Raw genomic sequence first — 15,987 nt, forward strand, 5'->3', positions numbered from 1 at the left:
ATTTTTAAACTATTGTATTTTAACAAATTAAGTTAAAAAGGCGTTGAAGTATTTCAAAATACCTTTTAAACAAGGTATAGCACATGTCTGTACCTTTAGTAGTATAGAACTTACAAACTAACGAAATTTAGCTATTTTTAGCTTTTTCCCGCTAAAGTAGCGGCTTTTTCCAAAAGTCGTAGAACAAAAGATTCCTATATGGAACTCTTAAGTGCAAATTTACAGATTCCATGACCCTAAAATACAGTTCGGATACCCTCCCACAAAATTCAATACTCAGGGAGCGTTAATTGTTCGAGCTGGCAAAAGTGGCTATTTTCGTATAAAAATAACTTTTAAACGTGACTTTTTACAGTAATGTGTTATATACCAAAATTTAAGGAATCTCAAGGGCTATACAGTTTAAAGTTTTCAAGAAAATCGTTAGAGCCGTTTTTGAGAAAAATAAAAAAAAGCTAAAAAAAAAGTTTTAAAAAATTGTCTTTTGTTCATATCTTTTTAATTATTACATTTACACAAATTGCATATAGAAGGCGTTTATAGCATTTAAAAATACCTTTCAAACAAGATGCAGCACAAGTCTGTAGCTTTAGTAGTATAGAAGTTACGGTTTTCCGAATTTTAGCTATTTATAGCTGTTTTCCCGCTAAACTAGCGAGTTTTTCCAAAAGTGGTAGAACAAAAGTTTTTTATATCGATGGGATGAACGTCATATTAAATTTTCAAAACTTAAGAAACATGTTTTGGACAAACTGACAAACTGACAAACTGACAAACTGACAAACTGACAAACTGACAAACTGACAAACAGAATTAAATTTTCATTTTGGGAAGAAGAAGGAAATCTTATTTTGGCTATAACTTTTGAACGGAGCGTCGGATTTTGACAAATGACCCCTCATTCGACGGGTATTTTCAAAAGGAATACAACTAAAACATTGCGAGGGGGCATTTATCCCCACCGGCCCCAACAGCTCCAAATTTCGAAATTTTCATTTTTTCACTTTCACCGCTCTCTCTCCCAAGCCAATTGATTTTCTTAAAGTCTTGGTATGCAATCCTTTAAGTTATTGCAATACCTTTCGATTGGTGTATCATTCATTATGATCGGACCATCACACTAGATTTTCATTTCTTCGTGTATATATAGTAGTCGCCTTCGCACACTCTCCTGGTGCGCTTCGTCACTACATGGACTGCCGTCCATAGTGATAAAAAGTAAAGTGGCAGCAACTTTGGTGGTAAAAATTGTGGCAGACTTTTGTCCAATTAAGCCATGGAGAGGCTTAGAAAATTAGACAAGCTGAAAAGTTTAAAGGGGGAAAATACCTTCGTAAACAGACAAGTTTGAGACTAATAGTAATGATGATGATAAATATTATGGAAAATTAGTTAATTTAATAGCTTTCTAAAAAAAAGAGGTTTGCTTAAGAAATACTTCTAAAGATTCCGCTACCCAAAAAATTCTTAAAAACCTTTAAATAAAATTCCTAAAAATTCTGTTTGCCAAATAAATTAAGCTGAAGAGCTTCTGGCATTCCACATTGAAAGCCTCAATAATATCCCACCCCTTTTTTCCCCCACAATGACGTCTTATTTAACTGCCGTCGTAAATTCGCACTTAATGAAGTGGTCGCCGGATATCAGCCATCTACTTCGCTTAGGTGTGATGGTGATGTGGCCCAGACGGCAGCTGCTAACGCTGATTGTGATGTTTTCCAACGCCTACATTCCTGCAGCTTTTCAGCCTCCACGCGACTGACGTCTCTAATGATTGTTTGACAAACATGCCCGGCTAACTGTCTGCCCTTCTTCCTGCCTTCCTTCCCTTCCTTTCCTTCAATTCTGGGAAAAGGAAAAGGCAAAACCCAACATCCAACAGCCTAGTGTCCCGACATCGGCCGGTCGAAGCTCTTTATTGAATTCCAACGTGGCGCCCGAGCAGGTCCTTGGTTCTCAGTACTGGTGCCCAGTCAACTCGGTCCTTGGTCCTTGGTCCTCGGTCCTTGGATATCCGTGCCTGGGCCGACATGTACAGGATTTTAAAAATGCCACATAAAAGCGCTGAACGCTACGACACGAATTCAAAATTGAAATGACAAAGTAAACGGCGAGCGGTGAAAGCTGAGTAGGAAAGTAGGTGCACCCAAAGAAAATGTTTAGCAAGAAATAAATTTAAAGAATTTAGAAACTATAAAATTAGTATTTTTATAATCATCGGGATTAAGAAAACTTTTATTAGGGAGCGCAAAAGTATGCAGTAAAATCAGTATGTATTCAAAATTTATTGTTGCAAACTTTCCGACACCTTTTTAAGAATTTGTAAGAAATCAATTACAGAATTATTTCAGTAAGATTTACACAAAATTTGTTTTGTGTGTAGTACGTTTAGCAGCGTAGAAAAGTCGCCTAAGGAAGGAGCCGCTTGAGTTTGACAGTTTTGGGTTATGCTGCGATGAACATGGCCGATATGCTGCCATGCAAATCTCCTTCGCAAGTGGCAAGTGGAGAGTCGAAACTCGAATGAGGGAAGTGAGTGTAAGCAGCGATTGAGACCTGAACAAATTAATCGCCATTCGGTGCTGAACTGAAAGTCAGGTTTTGACCGAGTTTACACACTCTCCGCTTTATTTTACCCACTTTTTTTCCTTGTCGCTTTTTGCAAAGGTGTGCTGCCTCTGCTGCTGGCTCTGCGGTGAATTCCCAGTTTGCAAATAAATTAGTTTGCTACGTGAGCGACGCAAATCTGAAGTGGGTCTGACAGCAGCGTTGCGACGGTTCGGGTAAATTTTTAAATATTTAAGCGTGTGCAACTTATCGATTTGGGGGACTGACTACAGAGTCCGCTAATTGAAGTGGTTTCACTGTGTGGCGATGCCATCAATTATCCGCAGCTCCAGAATGCTTTTTTCTGCTAAAAGCATTTGCGAAGGGTTCTAAGTAGAGAGGAGAGCAACACTACGAGGAATTTTAGGGTAAACAGACAATAAATTATTTTTTTTTTAATATACGAGCTTAATACTTTATAAATAAATAAATATAAATCATATTTATTTTAAAATAATTAAGATCTTATTTAATAGGGTTATAAATTAGAAAACTTCCGTAAAACTTTAGTAAGTAACTTAAATCACTAATAAAGGTGTCTAAAAGTATGCAGTAAAAACTGTACACAAAATATCCTGCTTAAACATAAATTGTGGCATAATTTTAGACAGGTTATTTCAAACCACATGAGACTCCAAAGTTGATTAAATTAAATGCTTTTAAATGCAGAACTTTTACTTTTACGAAACTGTTGTTACATTTTATCACCGTGTAACTCTATCCTCACATTAGAGCTAAGTACTCACCAAATTGTTATTGCCCCCCCAGTCGCATTTTTGCTCCTTTGACTGCACAGGACTCGTCGACTCGCCCTGTTGTCCTGTCGTCCGATGTCGTTAGTCCAATTAGTTGGAAACATGCCGCTGTCAGGGCCGCTGCACAAACTGCTCTGCGTGTGCCACATTGTCAGCTACTTCGATTACCAGAAGAAGGTGTGCCACCTGCTGTGCCTGTACAATCTGCACTACAATGAGGACACCCAGAAGTTCAGCTTTGGCCATCAGGTGTTCATCTACTTTGTCTACTTCTACAGCCTCTTGTGCCTTGTTTTCTACTTTCTCTGGCTCGATGAATTCATCATTGATCGCGGCAGCCTGTATGTCTACATATTGCCATGCCTTTACTATATACACCTGAAGAAATCCCTGCTGAGAACTTTGAATCAAATGGCAAAGGTTCACAGGGAGCTGCAATCCACAATGGGAATTCTGTTTTGTGTGTCTGTAAAGAGAGCCTTTTGCTGCTCCTGGCTGATTATCATTGAAATCTTTTTCGTTATCTACTGGCAAATGACGTCCATGAAAAATGACGTCCAACGTTGGACTGTATTCACCTGTCTGCTTGGTTGGCATCTTCAGCTTCTCTTCATGGTAAACAGCTACATTTGGCTGCATTCCATCTATGTGGTTATGAACCAGGTTTTAACGGCGGAACTCAGAAATAAACAGCGCTGGAAAATGCTCAGGAATATTCTAAAACAACACAGTCGTTTGGCAAAGATTCAGCGAGATATATCCCACTATTTCAGTGTCTATATATCATCAGTGATCTTGCTCATATCAATAATTTTCTACAGATCTGTAATATTTGAAGCTGGCTTTGACTATGAACAAAACCGATTGGTTTTGCTAAGATTGGAAGATTGGCAGTTTAGATATCTAGCGAACTTAGTCGTCTTGATTGGCACTCTGCTGATGGTTGTTTGGAACTACAAGTCGCAGAGAGATAAGTTACTCAGGGGTCTTTGGAAGTCGCAAGAAATATGTCAGAGAACTTTGAATATCAGAAACACAAAGCGCTACAAGCAGACCCAAGATATTGTGGATATGATGGTAATATAACTTAAATATTATAGCTTTAATTATTTATTGATCTATTTCAATTCACAGATTCTAACTGGCAATACACCTAAAAATATGATCTGCTCTAACCTCATATTTTGGGAACTGAGATTCAAAGAAGCCACCATCTTCTCCCTGGAGACCGCTTTCCTCATCAATTACTTTTTACTGCTGATGATCACCGTTTGCTTTATACCCTTTGTGGCCATCTCGAACGGATTTGAATTCGTCCTCAAGGAAAGGCCCTTTAATTTCACATACTTTGAAAATTCAGAGGAATTTACAACTATTGAAAACTTTACGATGAATACCTATATTTTGAGCCATGCACTGGGTGGATAAAATCAACGGAGGCCTGTCAATCGAGAAATAATTATGCAAAGCACGTCCGCTGTGTGGGTTGCACAACCAAAATAAAAAAGAGCTGAAAAGCAAAACCAATAAATCAAAGGAAAAAGGATGCTAACCCATTCATTACACAGCAAACACTCAGCGGGCCGCAGCCACTTAAACAAACCCCTTTTCTCTGAATCTCTCAATATACACAAAATGTCAAACTGGAAATCTATTAAATTTCTCGAGGGGCTAGAGTTGTTCGAACCTTAATTAGCTCATAGCTGTGCAACGTGGCGTATGATTAACACGCGAGTAATGAACGTCATTGCTGCACGGTTAGAAAAAAGAGCAAAAAATACTTATTAAACTTATTAATTTGTAAAGAGTTTTAAATTTGGATTATTTCGATATTTTTGTCTTTATTAATCGATAAATATATATATTTTTAAATGCGCGCTAGTAAATATTTCTATTCACTTTTTTTCTTTTAATAAATAATTTTTTTTAAGTTTCGATATTGTTGATAATTTTGATGATTCGATTATTATCGATAATTTCGATATTTTCTATTATTCGATTTGTGTTCTTATTATTATTATTTTTTAAATCTTCTTTAGAACATTTCGTTAACCATATATATTTATAAATATTTAAATCTTGATTTATTACATTCAATTCGATTATTCAATCTATGTGTACCTACGACTATTCCTCTACTGCCGCTGACATCGTTCAGCTGTGAATGATTGAATTAAAATCCATTCGGCGGACCTGGCATAATCAATGGAATTATGGCCCTGGCCACGCCCACTTCAGTTCAGTGCACAGGCGGAAACTATTTCCGTGATTTCTAATTTTCGAACTGCCAGTGTCCCGAGTTCCGAGTCCCGCGAGGCCAGTTGACTGGAAAATCTTTCGATTAACTGCATTCGGATCGCGGAGCCCTGCAACATTAATGAGGCACGCCCACCGCCCATTAGCAGCCTCATTGTCGCCACGCCCCCCTTTTCGCCGCCCCCATTTACACACCCATACAAAAACCCACCCACCCAATTTTCGGGGCTTAATTGATATGCATGTGAGTGGGTGGGTTGGTAAATGCAATTTCCTTGTCGCTCCTGCTTCTATTTCCCTACTACTGCTGCCTTCTCTAATGAGTTCGAAATAATTCCATGTTATGGCATATAGCTATCTGTCCATCTGCACTTATATACACCCCATTAAAGTCCCCCGAAAATCATTTGATATGCGGCCCAATAAATTGTGTAGTTGTGCAAAAATAACAAAAAAAATAGAGGTCCACTAAAAGACAACACAAAAATGTAGAGGATAGGATAGCATGGGTTAGGAGCAGAAAAGCAGAGCTTACGTATTGCAATTTGTGCAAAATGCAAATTTCCTCACTGATGACAGCCGCAATTTTGTGCTCCATTGTTGTTAGTGGCACTCGGGTTGTTGCTATTGTTGTTATACTTGTTGTTGTCATAGTTGTTGTTTGCAAACGTCCCCATTGTTAAGGACATGAGTGTGGACTTGTGTGGATGTGTTGGCCTGTATGTTTGGATGGACACATGTCCACAGGCGGGGTTAAGTTAATAGAAACAGATTAGGAATATTTAAGTGGAGTAATAATATTACGAAAGGGCGAATAATTTAGTATTTATAACTATAAAATAAAAATAAACTGAGATATAAACAAAAATTTCATCGATACATTTTAATACATTTGAAGTAAATGAGATATTTGTCCTACGCCTTAAAGAATGCCTTAGTTTCTATACATGTTTGCTACAGCTATTTTGTATAGCAATATTTTAAGCGGAGTCAACATGTTTAATTGCTTATGTTTAATTACTCAGAACTCCGTTAAAAAAGTTTTTAAATCTTTTGGAAATAATTATCAGAAAGCTAAATAGTTGAACTTGGTTTTCTTTAAGAGAACTTACTTTGCCGTTTGCCTGTTATGGAAGTTCAAAAATAGTCGAATACAGTAATTTTTTAACAAAAATATATACCCTTTTCACACATTCATACACAGGTTTAGATACCTAAAAATAATACTTTTTTGCCCCAAAGACCTTTTACCATGGTCTTAACCTTGATTGTGTGCCTGCATGTCGGACAATAAACACAGAAGGCAGCAGGCCGGGCCAAAAGCCAGCCAGAGTTGGTCTGAATTCCTGACTAGCAAATGTCTGGCCAACGGATCGGCCATTGGCCATTGGAAACTGGCCATTGGCCACCGGACAGCAAAACAATGGCTGACCAGCGTCAGCAAATGGGGTTACTCCCCAGATCCTTCCTATCTTCTCCTATGTCCGCCTTTGATTAACAATGATGGGCATTATTTTTGCAAATAAATTCTGATGAGCAGATGAGCTGAGGGAGGTCAAGGCTTCAAGGAATGCTCGGCTGTTTGTCCAATCGTTGACATTTTTCCATGCTCAAGTTGCACTTTATTGATTTATGGCAGTCGGCTGGCGTCAATCATCGGGCCCATGTATGTGGGTTCTAGGTTCTGGTCATAATTGCACATTTGCTCTCCAAGAGCAGAGCAACAAGGACACACGCTCCTTGGAGCCTGTTGGCAGGAAGCTTTTAAGCAAACAGGATGTGCTTGTGCAACAGCTTTTGGGAACAATACTTACAAGTCTGAGAAGTTGAAGGCAAAACAATGCATTTGTTATGCAAAGCCTTTGATGTTGTCCTTGGGCCAAAGTGCTGAGAGGAAGGACTCTCTGCAGATGCAGATGACAAAATGATTTCGCAGTAAGCGGCACAAAAAACACTTTCTGCCTTTTTATCGGAAAATGCTCTTCAAGTTTTCGAGTCCAGTTTTTTGAGTTTTTGGGTCACCAGCAAAACAGCGAACTTGGCTGCCCACAGAAAGTTTTTGGTGAGACGAAGAAAAAATTTATATAAAGAACCAAACAAAATAATTAAGGTTCTTCAAACTTATTGACGTTATTTTATTTTGTGAACGGGTGGCGGACCAAGTTTATTTTTTCGAGAGATAATAATTAGGGCAGACCGCAAAAAGAAGAACAAAAGCCAGAAAAAAGGAAGCTTAATAAATATAAAAACTCAGCTAGGATAAAGAAATAAGAGAGAGGGCGGGAGTTAATACCCTGCTAAATTCCTACATAAACGAATGTCGGGCGCACTTAGCAGGCAATTGCGAGATAATTTAATTATGCGCCACTCCTGGCAGCAGCAGAAGCTCCGCAGGATAACAGGATAATGATAACGAAATAAGCAAACCAAAAGGGCTTACACCGCATTCAGGCTATAAAATGGTGGCACAGCACAAGGAATAAGGCCCAGATAAATGTGAAATGAAAAATGGCCAGAAGAGAAAGGAGTGTGTGAATGTGTGTTACAGACCGATAACAATAATATCAGCCAAGTGGCTTATACAAATTGCCAGCAAACCAACCAACCAACCGACTTAATTGCCAACCGGAAGCGGACAAAACTTGTCGCCGGATGCGAAATACACCATATATTCTATAACGAACAGGTAACAGCTGGAAAATGACTGTGAAAAACTACGAGGGCATTAAGCATAATTAGCGTGCAAATAATTTATTCAAGAATTGGAAAATGGAAAAGGTCAATTGCGGCCAACTCGACTAATTGCCGTTCTCTTGTTTTACACATTTTCAATTTGAAATTCGGTTTCATTTTCCATTTTCCATTTCCATCATGGATTATGCAAAGTTTGCCATTGGGGTGTCGGTCGGTGTCACATGTGCATCAGTTGTGAATGATGTTTTGCGGTTGAGCTGATTTAGCGGAGGTTAAACTATTTGACTTACCGAGAAATTAGTGTGACTGACAGTTGTTTTTGGTAATTTATGGGTGGGATTATTATTTAAGATAATAAAATCTTAATTACTTTGGGTAACATACATAGAATCACTAGGTTTTTAAAATCACATTTAAATGTCAAAATAGGTGTCTAAAAGTATGCAAAAATATTTTTTAAACTCATACGAGCTATGAGTTCTAGAAGGAAAAAGATTATTCTATATTTACATTTAGAAGAGATTTCAAATGGAAAATTAAAATATTACTAAGCTAAGATTTTAGCTGATAAACTTGCAAAACTTTAAATCTGCAGTTTATTTTCATAATTAATAACTTTTAAAACCCCTTTTGCTTGGTTAAATTTCAATAAAATAAGCATATTCATAGAACTCGCTTTTCTTAGAAAGTAAAAGTTTTACAAAATATTTTTCACAACTTTATTAAACTTTTCATCAAACTTTTTTTCTGATGCCTTCCTAGAAATACGAGAACGTTCTACCTACACTACTCATTTATCAAATAAAAACACCTCTTAACGAGGTAAAAAACTAGTGACGATCGCACCTTCAACATACAAAAGTTCTGATATCAACATTTGTGACGAAAAATTATTACACTCGTCATTAAATAGACTTTCTAATATTTTCTCATTCGGCCCGCCCTAGCAGACTATTCCAGCCTTTTTCCCTTCACAGGCATTTTCTATTGCAGCGTGCCGAATGAAAAAATATTAGAAAGTCTATTTAATGACGAGTGTAATAATTTTTCGTCACAAATGTTGATATCAGAACTTTTGTATCCACCGGCCCCAACAGCTCCAAATTTCGAAATTTTCACTTTTTCACTTTCACCGCTCTCTCTCCCAAGCCAATTGATTTTCTTAAAGTCTTGGTATGCAATCCTTTAAGTTTTTGCAATACCTTTCGATTGGTGTATTACTCATTACGATCGGACTATCACAGCAGATTTTCAATTTTGCGGCTATATAATAGTAGTCGCCTTCGCACACTCTCCTGGTGCGCTTCGTCACTACATAGACTGCCGTCCATAGTGAAAAAAGGTCTGCCCTTTAAGAGGCGTGTACTACTTACTACCATTTTCCATTTTCGACACTTCTGCTGCAAAACTTTCCCCTTCTCTTTGGCCAAAAGGATCCTTCATACATTTCCCGCTGGAACCAAAGCCAATGGGCGATTTGGCTTTAACATTACGGTTAAGCATGCATGTCAAGCACATTGCCACACTGAAAAGTTTGTTGCCCCAGCTGCAGTTGTTGCTTCACTTGCGAATTGCAGTTGCAACTTGCAACTTGCAACTCGGCGTTGGTGTGTTGGTAGTGGTAGTGTCACCCCCAGGCGAAACGCCTTGGTGCCCCCGTTTCAGTTCCTTGTGCAATAATTAAGTGAGTGCCAAGTAGAGTGAAGCGTGAAGCGACGCCGGCGCTCTCATTTTCCCATTTACCGCCATCGCAACCCAAGAAGCCCTCCTGCAAATTCATGCGTAAACAAAACAAGCAAAGGCGGTGGGCTGAAGGGTTACGATTTGGGGATACCCTGTAATTTTGGGATTTTTTAGATGAAGATGTGAACATATAATTTAATCAAGGGTATAATAGAAAATCATATAAATGTTGAAATTCTTTATGAAGGTGTCTAGAAGTACGAAACAATTTATTTTGAAAACAAAAATCACGGTTTTTTTTCACTGCATACTTTTAGGTGTCAAAGCAATTGATTTCTAATCTATAGTGATTTCTTCCTTTTTTATTCAAATAACATTTAAAATATATTATTTTTTTAACAATAAAATAAAAATAAAAAACTAACTATGACAGAAAAGAATTGCTAATTTAATGGCCAGCACAAATCCTTAAAATAATTGCTAATGAAAATCACTTTTGTTTAGACAGTAATGATAATAAAATTTATAAAATGTATTAATTAATATCATAAATTTCTAGTCATCATTAAAAAAGTATCATAGAACACCTTAACTTCGTATACCCTATAATTTAAAATACCCATTGCCTGGTAAAATGAGCCGGAGATTCTGGAAGAGAAGGGAGAAGTTCGACGGGATGTGTTCGTGTGTGTGTTATTTTGGCTACCCTCGCGGGCACCGAACGCGGCTGAGTAAACGTTGCACGCATGAGAAATCAAAAGCAAGCAGCACCACGCAGCGGACTTCACCGCCCACTTAGCCACCAGCCACCCACTTGGCCAACCACCTACCCTATCCCAATCCTCCCCCTCAAGTGGCAGCTCCTTATGCCCCTCGTTTTGCCGCTTGTTATTCTTATTCTTATTTCTCCTCTGCCAACGAAGGAGTCCTCCTTGGCTGGAACTTCTGCCTGCCAAGTGCTCCAAACTGTAGCCACATGCACATGAAGGGTGCGCTGATGGTCCAGGGGATGTGGCATGGCAATGTGGCACATTTCAAGGAAATGGTAAATTACAATAAATGGGGGAAAAGGAAAAATGGAAAATTAAATGCTTAATCGAAGCTGGGGGCAATTAACAAGAAATTGGGGTCAAGGAAAAAATGAGCAACAAAATATTGGCAAAAAATGCAGATAGCAGATCAGATAATTTTAATTGGGGAATTGCGACTGGTTTACTAATGACATGGTAAATGAAATTTTAATAAGATAGCTGAGACTTTAAACTGATATAAACCAGTATTAAATAAATCTATATTTAAAGAATCTTTTTCCCTATAATAAAAATCAAGGATATATCTTTAACTTTCCAACTTTGTTACCATAATCACATAAATTTATTGCTCTGGTCAGTTATTGAATGAAGCCAACTGAAGCCAAAAACCAGGGCACATTTTATCGCTTTGAAAATTGGGGTTTATCTGCTAACTTCTTTATAGTTTTGAAAATCACTGAGGAAACTAGCTGAAATTCCCCAGCGGTTGATTGAAGTTCGCCAGCAGTCTTATCGTTCGCTTTAAGCTCACTTGTCTTAACCTGTTCGGAAACTCGAGTTGAAGTTTCCCTTAAATGCTCTCGACTCGCCTCGAACTTTCATCGTGAACTGGAAAGTTCGGGCCATAACAAGGACACGTAAGCAGCCGCAACACGCATTCACTTATTTCGCCATCAAAATGCTAGCACTTGAAATCAAATTTAAACATCTCCCCACAGAACACACACACTCGCATTTATTTATCCCCTGTGGTAGATGGTTGGTTGGCAAATGTGCGTAGTTTTTTCTATATTTTCTATATATTTTCTCTATTTTTTGCACCATCCTGGCTTCTTTTGAGACGAGCGACACGTACTTCCGCTCATAAGCCAAAGGCAAACTAGGCGAGAAGCAAAATGGTGGCGAACTAAAATGGTGAAAAGGGAAAAAATAGAAAAAATATAATAGAAGCCAGGGCAAAAAGTCCACCGCCCTACACTTACACTCTCATACTTTTTAACATTGTAACGAGATAATATTTTTCCAACATATTCGTGTGTTCGCCCAGGACAAGGCTAAATGATATTACCTGAAGTAACATCAGCCCAACTGACAGACAGGTGCTGCAGTTGGTAGAAGGGGGCGTGGCCCTCGGGGCGGAAGGGGGCGTGGCTGGCTTGCACAACTAACGGAAACCGGATGTGCTCGGCTTGGCAGTTGTGAAGTGATGTTTAGGCCAGGATGGCAATGCTCGTAGGCAACCAACCACTATATATAAGTACATGTATATATGTTCGCTTAACCCGATGTGCGAAGTCGCCCATAGGCATCATCGAGTGCCACGTTTTATGTCTTGCCAATGGAAGCCTCGAGCAGACGCAGCGACTCCAGTCGAGTTACACGCTCCGATGTGACGGGCAATAGAAGTGTGGGATCGGCAGGTAGTGGTGCACAGAAATAGCTGATTTTTAAGTATTATATTCATAGGAATATATTTTTCAGAAAACTTACAACCATTGCCTTTAACTCCAGTCCTTTTGAATAAAAAGTAAATAAAGACGCGAATTCTTAAGCAACTTAACTAACAATTTCTTAGCTTACTTCTACAATTGCCAAAAATACTTGAATAAAAAACTAAATAGGTTATGTATGATGATATGAAACTAATACAATTGTTTCTTTGAAAATTTTAAAATTAATATTATTTGCATATTTGTTAAGTGCTAAAGCTTTATAGAATTTTAAACTAATTATTCCCACATGTGTGTTAACCGAATTTAAGGACTTTAGCATTATCAAAAATATACGCGAATTCTTGAGGAGCATATTTCTTTTAAATTCAATCAGAATCCAACCTAAGGTACTTTTATAATGTTTTTTTTATACATACAAATATTTATTTTCAAAATTATTAGTTTAAGGACACAAATGATGCATAAATTTTCTAAAAGATCACCATAAAAGTCTGAAATGTCAGCCAACTGCTGATTTGTCAGCACTATCGCTTCGCTGTATGTTTGACTGCGAGTAGAGATGTTATGGCCCCACAGGCGCCGCTCACACTTGCTTCTTTGTCTCCTCTGCCTCCGTCGAAGTCGCCCACTAAATGTGACAGCATAAATCGCTGCCACTGGCACAAAACTGGTGGCAGAGAAGAGGATGTGGAGTCGAGATCCCCGAGAACAATAAAGCCATATTGGCAATTTAATGTGCTGCAAAACATTAGAACATTCGATTGGCGCCGAGCGAACGACAACACGCATACGCACCGTATGCCCAAGCCGAGGAGTGCATTTTAAGCAGCTGAGGCTGAGCACGTAAACAGAAACATTGCCAGTGAATAGTGAACAGTAGTGCACTTGTGCAGCTGGAAGGCAAAGCTAAGTTCACCGTTTACTTATCTTTGGCAATGCCCAACACGTATCCACATTAAGTCACACAGCCGCCCAGAGAACCACCTCATTTCCTCCCCCCGAAACAACTTCATTTTCAGCTGATTCTCCAGCCAGAAGTTCACAGAATTTAAGGAATTTTTTCAGCTGCCTTTTGCCATGACCCTCATTCGGCAGCAACATTTCCACACGGGACACAGGACACCAGACCACCACCCATTGTCATTTGCATACTTTTCGTTGCAATTTTCGCAGCGAACTTGTAAATTTGACTTTATATATGCAAGGTGCAAATCTGTTTAGCGTCCCTCGTGTGCCGGAAAAAAGCTGCATCAAAATGCATTTATGCAAAGGCCAATGGAACTTACAGCGAAATTAAGTCACCATGGCCGGAACATCTGACTGATGACTGATGAGGCTGACGATGGAGTTGAAAGTTGGAAGCGCGAAAAAATTACTGCGGGGTATAAAAGTGTATATATATCAATGGCAGCTGATGCAGAAACTTCTGCGGCATTTGCATGGAAAATTCTTGCGGGCATAAAAAAAATATTTTACTTCATTCAACCGGGGATTTTTCGTGAATTATGGAAAGTATTAACCAATAAAAAACAGGTCAACGGTAATTAAATATTTATAATGTGCGGGAAAAACGAGAAATATTATACAGGATTGTAAATTTCGTAACGAAAACACGAACTTTCATTTTATGTAACGTGAGAATAATTTAAAAAAGTAAATATTTATGAAATAAAATTTTCAATGAAGTGAATTCAATATCAACAATTTAATATTTCCAATTTAATCTTTCCAGAAACTTAAAAGGTAAATTTAAATAGCCTGAGAATAAATTTAATAACTAAATATTTATTAAATTTAATTTATAATTGAGTGAATTCATCAACAATTTAATGTTTCAATTTTATTTGCACAGTTTATAGTTTACGAGCTAGTCATAAATATCTTATCGTTCTAGATAGCTCTAAGTTATCGCTCATCCTATTCATTCCTTTCCAGTAGTTGATTCATATTCAAAAGTGTGCCCAAACATTATCTCCACTGGCCACAAAAAATATGCTCGTAAATGTGAAAACACTCTATAATGAGCTAATCAAGCAAACTCCCGAACGGCAAAAACAACATAACAAAGTTGTTTGCGGATAAATGCAAATGGTTTTCGTTTTTCGGTTGCTGAACTTTTACGACGGCATTACAAAGTCATAAAACATCCGACTTTATTTTTGGGATAGCACCTAGATTGGCAAACGCAGCACAAAAGTATGAAATCAAAATTACAAATAAAGCTTAGGGTTTTAGCGATTTCCTCGGATTTTGTAGCGCCAAGTTGAATTTTGACAGACTGTTTTCTAATAAATTATAACACAGTTTTGTGGTGTTTGCTAATAGCTGGAAAGTCAACGAAGCTAATGCTGTTGACAGAGGGAAAGGAGAGGGGTGAAAATAGAGGGGAAAAGAGCCATACCCCAATCGCATTACGTATACGCCACGTTGAGCGCATTTTGGCAGAATGGCAATTGACTTTAATTACTTCGCCTCTGAAAAGTCATGTGGGAGTGTGTATGTTGGCACACGATGTCATCAGATGTGTGAAGAAAGTGTAGGTGGTCAGGGGGCTAGGAAGAGGAAGGAACTTTCATTAGTTTTTGGGTGGAACCAACCGACTGATGCCATGTCGGAAGCCACTAAAAGTCTTTACATGCTCCTCCTCTTTCACCCACTACATATGAAAACAGTTTGTGAAATTTAATTTTCAGCACTCTTGATTTTTAAATGGCAGTGCGCGGGCGGAAGAAAGAGTGCAATGAAATTTGCTGTTAATTTGTACAGAAATGTCTCTATTAAATTTTAAATTGGTTTCTGCTGGTAAATGTTATGAATTGCCTCAAAGTGTGGCCACCAAAGGTTGTAAATGCATGTAAGGCAAAAAAAGGAGAAAGAAATGAGAACGAGGAGGAAAAATTGGCACGTTCTTGCTGCGGATGCTTTCAATGCTATGCATTCAATGGGAAGGAAGCGCCTCAATGGACAGGGTATGCTGCATATCTGCCTGTGAAAAGAAGCAGCTGCACAGCAAAATGTTTTCACTGTCCTGCAGTTGTGAAAATGTTTTTCAGGTTGAACTAAATTCATGCGAAATTAAAGTCAAATATATAACCTATTTTTTAAAAAAAATCTTAAGAAATAAATTTCTAAAATAAATAAAAATAGTTGAGATTAAATCTGAATGCTAAAGCTTTTTTGCTTGTGGCTGTGCGGGGACTCTTTAGCATTTATAAGCTTTTTTTGTATATTTTAATATATTAAATTGCTTAAACATTTTTAAATATTTTATAATCTCAGTGAGACGTAAAATTGCTTTTATAAAGTTTAGTTTTTAGATTGAATTAAATTCCTGCTCAATGTGTATTTTAATAAATTAAATTGCTTAAACATTTTTAAATATTTTATAATCTCAGTGAGACGTAAAATTGCTTTTATAAACTTTAGTTTTTAGATTGAATTAAATTCCTGCTCAATGAAAAACAAATATATTGATTGAAACTTATCTCACAGAAAGATCTAAGTAAA

The 15,987-nt window shown here is 37.8% G+C and overlaps 1 protein-coding gene across 1 annotated transcript; it reads left to right on the forward strand.

Moving 5' to 3' along the window:
* The first annotated feature begins 3,464 nt into the window (after positions 1 to 3,464).
* Positions 3,465 to 4,790, forward strand: Grl62c (Gustatory receptor-like 62c). Its single transcript, XM_017140876.2, has 2 exons — positions 3,465 to 4,439; positions 4,497 to 4,790. Exons 1-2 carry the CDS (start codon positions 3,465 to 3,467, stop codon positions 4,788 to 4,790), a joined length of 1,269 nt encoding a protein of 422 aa, XP_016996365.2.
* The last annotated feature ends 11,197 nt before the right edge of the window (positions 4,791 to 15,987 follow it).

Source organism: Drosophila takahashii, chromosome 3L, assembly GCF_030179915.1.
Source record: "Drosophila takahashii strain IR98-3 E-12201 chromosome 3L, DtakHiC1v2, whole genome shotgun sequence".
Taxonomy (NCBI): Eukaryota; Metazoa; Arthropoda; class Insecta; order Diptera; family Drosophilidae; genus Drosophila; species Drosophila takahashii.

Coding starts and splice junctions, on each gene's coding strand:
- Grl62c (XM_017140876.2), top strand. CDS start 3,465: ATGCCGCTGTCAGGGCCGCTGCACAAACTGCTCTGCGTGTGCCACATT. Junction 4,440..4,496: donor AAGATATTGTGGATATGATG/GTAATATAACTT, acceptor TTCAATTCACAG/ATTCTAACTGGCAATACACC.